General features: G+C 41.0%; 1 protein-coding gene across 1 annotated transcript; it reads right to left on the minus strand.

Moving 5' to 3' along the window:
- Positions 1-382: 382 nt before the first annotated feature.
- Positions 383-3,300, minus strand: LOC309494726 (uncharacterized protein; the record flags this gene model as incomplete). The annotated part of the gene is made up of 5 exons (XM_082164139.1): positions 2,106-3,300; positions 1,665-1,999; positions 1,044-1,463; positions 775-929; positions 383-647 (listed from the first exon to the last, which is right to left on the minus strand). The coding sequence occupies exons 1-5, from the start codon at positions 2,125-2,127 to the stop codon at positions 383-385; spliced, it is 1,197 nt and encodes a 398-aa protein (XP_082020265.1). The 5' UTR covers positions 2,128-3,300.
- Between the last annotated feature and the right edge of the window lie 1,093 nt (positions 3,301-4,393).

Genomic DNA, 4,393 nt, shown 5'->3' on the forward strand with positions numbered 1-4,393 from the left:
CACTAGCAGCAGAGACTTTAAGTAGGCCTAATGTTTATATTATGGCTTGGAGCTTATGAAACCCCAAATTTAAAATTTGAATATTGTGAAAAGGTTTTCATAAAGCTGTAAGCCATAATCATCAAAACTATAACAAATAAAGGCTTGAAATATCTCTCTTAGTGCCATGCCATAGACAGTAAAAAGTGCAAAACAGTGCAGAAGGCACCAAATGTAGTTTTAGTTAAGCTATTTTCTTAAAGTACACAAATAAAAAATAAAAATGTATAATAAAAAGAAAAAAAATATATCAATCAATCAAAACAGAGCTGGCCCTCCTGACCACTTTTACTTGGTAATAGCAGCATAAGACAAAGGTCTTTGTGACACAGTCCAAATGATATCACATTCGCATCCTCTTCAGTGGACTCTTCTGTGTTGTGACCCTTGGCTCTGGGCATGTGATGTCTCTTGCCTCGTCAGCACAGAATGGCCTGATTTTTTCATACAGATAGGTCTGCCTGTCAATGTTCAGTCCAGGTGGGGCCAGGACAGGAAGACCGTCGATAGGGGGCAGATCTGCTCCGTTGCGCAGTAGCTGATATTCGACAGGTTGTGCATCACAGTGAGCTTTTGCAAGCACCACACCTGGTCTCTTGGCATCAAAGCTGTGACAGAATAAGCACATAAGACATTTTAAACATGGCAAAGTATTTTTTCATAAAAAAAACTGTCATGTGTATGTTGTTGCTATGTTATATTGTATGTACACAATGTGAAAGTTTCAATAAGTACCTGAAGTGCTGATAACTCTTGATCTGTGGGAGTCTACGGAAATGGCGAGTCAGATGCTGCTGCCAGTCGAAGGTCTGGACTAAAACTTTGCCCTCTGCCGTTCCAACAAGCTGTGGGATATTGAGGTGACTCACAGGAGAGCTGTTTTCCACAACCTGATGACAAAAAAAGAAGAGGAAGAAAAAAAAAAAGATCTTCAGTTAAACGTTTTATTGAAGCAGAACAGAAAACAGCACTGAAGTCATTAAAGCAAAGTAAAGTTAAAGTACCTCAGCGATGTCTGCCAAAGTGTTGACTCTTGTCTTCATGTAGGCTTGCTTGAGGAGTCCAAAGCCACAGTCAGGGGAAAACTTGGTGTGGCCAACAATAAGGAAGTGGATTTCAATTTTATCATGAAGCTTGTGTCCAACCCGCCAGGCAAGGTACCAGAGCATGAAGTTGTTCTTGTTCTGCCCACTGCAGTTGTCACAATGAAGATCCACCTCTGTTTCTCCAACTCCAAAGTTGCAGAAGAAATGATGCATGTAGCTGATGACTTCATTGCTTCCCTTAGTAGATGACATGCCTTCATCAATCAGGTAATTCACCTGTTTCTGCAGCCCTTCACAGGAAACACCAAATAGGCCACATTTCCGTGGGGTCAGGAAGTACATTGGTCCTGGCTGGAGAGGGTTTGAGGGAAAGTGTAACTGTAGGAGACAGAGGGAGAGAGGGAACTTGGATTAGAATGAAATTTGTGTCTATTCATAACTATCCAATAAAGATATAAATTACTATATTGATGCTATTTTGCATTTGCGCTATTATCAGGCTGCTTATTCTCATGCACCAAATCGCCCTTTAAGGGACATTAATAATGTAAAGTGAAGTAAATGTGTGTGAAATATTACCTGCTGAGCAAAATCAAAACTGTAATGCATCCTAATCTTCTTGCTTTCTGGTAGGGACGGTCCAAAAGACAGGTTAGAGCCAGAGCAAATCTTTCTGCAGGCAGCAGTCATGTCGTTGTACACAGCCCTCTCTTTCTGCACAAGGGAAAGATGATCTTTTTGCTTCTTTACTGCTTCAGACTTTCTATCATCTGGGAGGTTTGCACCTCGTATCAGCTGCTCGTTATTGCTTTGGCACTGCCAGCAGAGATCTGTGCGCGGCCGGCAACTTTTGATGTGTGGGAGAAGTCGGTTCCACAGTGCTTTGAAACTGGTTTTACAAACTGCACGCTCACCTGAAAAACAGATATTGCTTATGGTTAATTGTATTGTAATTGCTAATAGTGCTTCGCATTATTTCACATTATAAGCACTCAATTCTAAATCAATGTTTACACATACCAAGCTCCTTAGCAGACTTCATGTAGAGACGCCACACTGAGGGGCCTTGGACACATGAGTTGGCAGCAACTTCACATGCCAATCCTTATGCCCAGGCTGTCGGCCAGGCAGCATGATGGCATTGTCTTCTGCATAGTTTTTTATGAAGTCCACAACTCTGTTGATATCATCAGGGTGGATAAACCTGGCTGGTGGACGTGGCAGTGAGTGCTTCTTCCTCAAACGTGGTCTTGCCCCATTCTCCTCATAGTGTTTCACTATATCAGCCAGGGTGTCTCTGCCAATGCTAAAAAAAGAAAAGAAAAAAGAAAAGTTTAACATCATGGTCTTGCTAACAGGCATCTTGTCTCCTATATCAGAATGTATTGTACAAATTATAGGTACTTTTACTTTACTGAAGTAAATTTTATGATTAATACTTTTTACTTTTACTTCACTACATTTTAGAGTCTGTATCTTTACTTCCTGGTTTAGTCCTGGTTTAGACCTCAGTTAGTGGTTAGACCTGGTTTGAGTCAAATGATTAAAAAAAATCCTGTACATTAAACTCTTCATAAATACTTTTACTTTGACTTATAATGCACATTTTACGGCTACTGATACTTTATACTTTTACTTAAGTAGGAATTTAATCGGATACATTTACTATTACGTTTGTAAATCCTTGGTAAGAATATTAAGTAGTACTTCCTCCACCACTGGCTAAATAATTAGCATCACATTCAATTCAAGAATGCTAACAGGCAGGTTTACGTGGGCTAAGTCATTAACACCAGTCAATTCAAGCAATTGAAGCATTATTCAAATTAATAGCAGATGCTCACATTACCATCTAAAAGCTCATTATAGTAATGTTTTTTTTTTTTTTCAAGTGATATGATGCTAACGATTACAATTAAAACGACAGTCCTGAGCTAGCTAATAACAATAGGTAGGTATGGGAAGGTCTAAACATGGACTAAACATGAGATAACGTGTACGTGTTCTTAGAATGAACACAAAACGACAAACTTTGATGTTTATGGAAACTCACCCCATAAGAAACAGAAAAGTATTCTTGCAGATCTCATTGCCTCCGATGAAATAAGTCGTTCGAGCACACTTTCTCTTTGTCGGGGTCTTCTTTGTGGATGTAACCATCTCCGAAGTTTGCACTGTGCGTCTGTTTGCCTCTAAATGTCCAATAATTCGCATGTCCTGCAGCTAAAGAATCCAGCCGTATGTTGTACATAATGTCTGGAGAAAGCTTCTGACTACAGGACTGTCTCCCATGCAGAGAGTTCTCTTTTCTCCTCGTGTAGCATTTACAGTCAAAGTTACGGATTTTCCCCATTTCACTGTCTATATCCCCATCAAATGTTACTATCGATATAGCCTCTGATATCTTACGGTCCAACTCGTCTGACGCCAGTCCGATACATTCTTCCTCGTCTTCATCTTCGCTAAGTTGTAGATTAGGGATATTATTCAGTCTTATCATGCCGCTTTCATCGTCGCTCAGATCATCTTCAGAATCAGTGAACGCTTGTTCATAAGCATCCGGCTTGTCGAAGAAGTACTTCAAAACATTTGTGTAACGGCCACGGTTCAGCTCGTCTGCGACAATCTTTGCGGCATCCATCTTCATTGAATTTTGATATCAGATAAAGCCGGCCAGAGCGCTGCATAAGTAGCCACGCTGTTCCCTTGGAGGGCGGGGTCAATAACAAAAGAAACAAAAGCCGGCTTATCCAGTATGGAAATACACACCGACAATGACACGCCCCTACTGCGTGCTAGAAGCTCAGAAAAACACGCCGATTTCAACCTTAAAATGTTCGCTTTTAAATATACCAATACTGCTATCTCAAACATGGAGAGGCTTCTTCGTGATCTCAACTAACAGATTCTGCAAAAAAGCGAAAATCAACATTTGTGAAAAAAACGAACATTTTCTCATTTTGCTCGAAAGTTGTGCTGCCGACTTGTGTCCCTGGTTTCCGTGTCGGGTCACATTTATGACCGTTCTGACTGGTGATGACGAAACGACAGTTGGGTGATCATCGCTCTCCACTTCCTGTGAAGTGATGTATCGATGTTCCCTTATTCCCTATGCCGTGTGCAGTGCCCTTCATGTTCGCTCCCTTCGGATTGGAATCTCACTTAAGATGGCGGAAAACCCTGTGAAGTCCACTTCGCAGTCCACAACGCACCTCTAGAGCGACGTTGTTGATTGTTTGAGCATGTGACTGCGCGTTTCTCTTTGTTTTCTATTGTTATGAGCAGCATATTTCCCGTGCGCACAAACA

This window comes from Leuciscus leuciscus (genome assembly GCF_965113295.1).
Source record: "Leuciscus leuciscus genome assembly, chromosome: 3".
Taxonomy (NCBI): domain Eukaryota; kingdom Metazoa; phylum Chordata; class Actinopteri; order Cypriniformes; family Leuciscidae; genus Leuciscus; species Leuciscus leuciscus.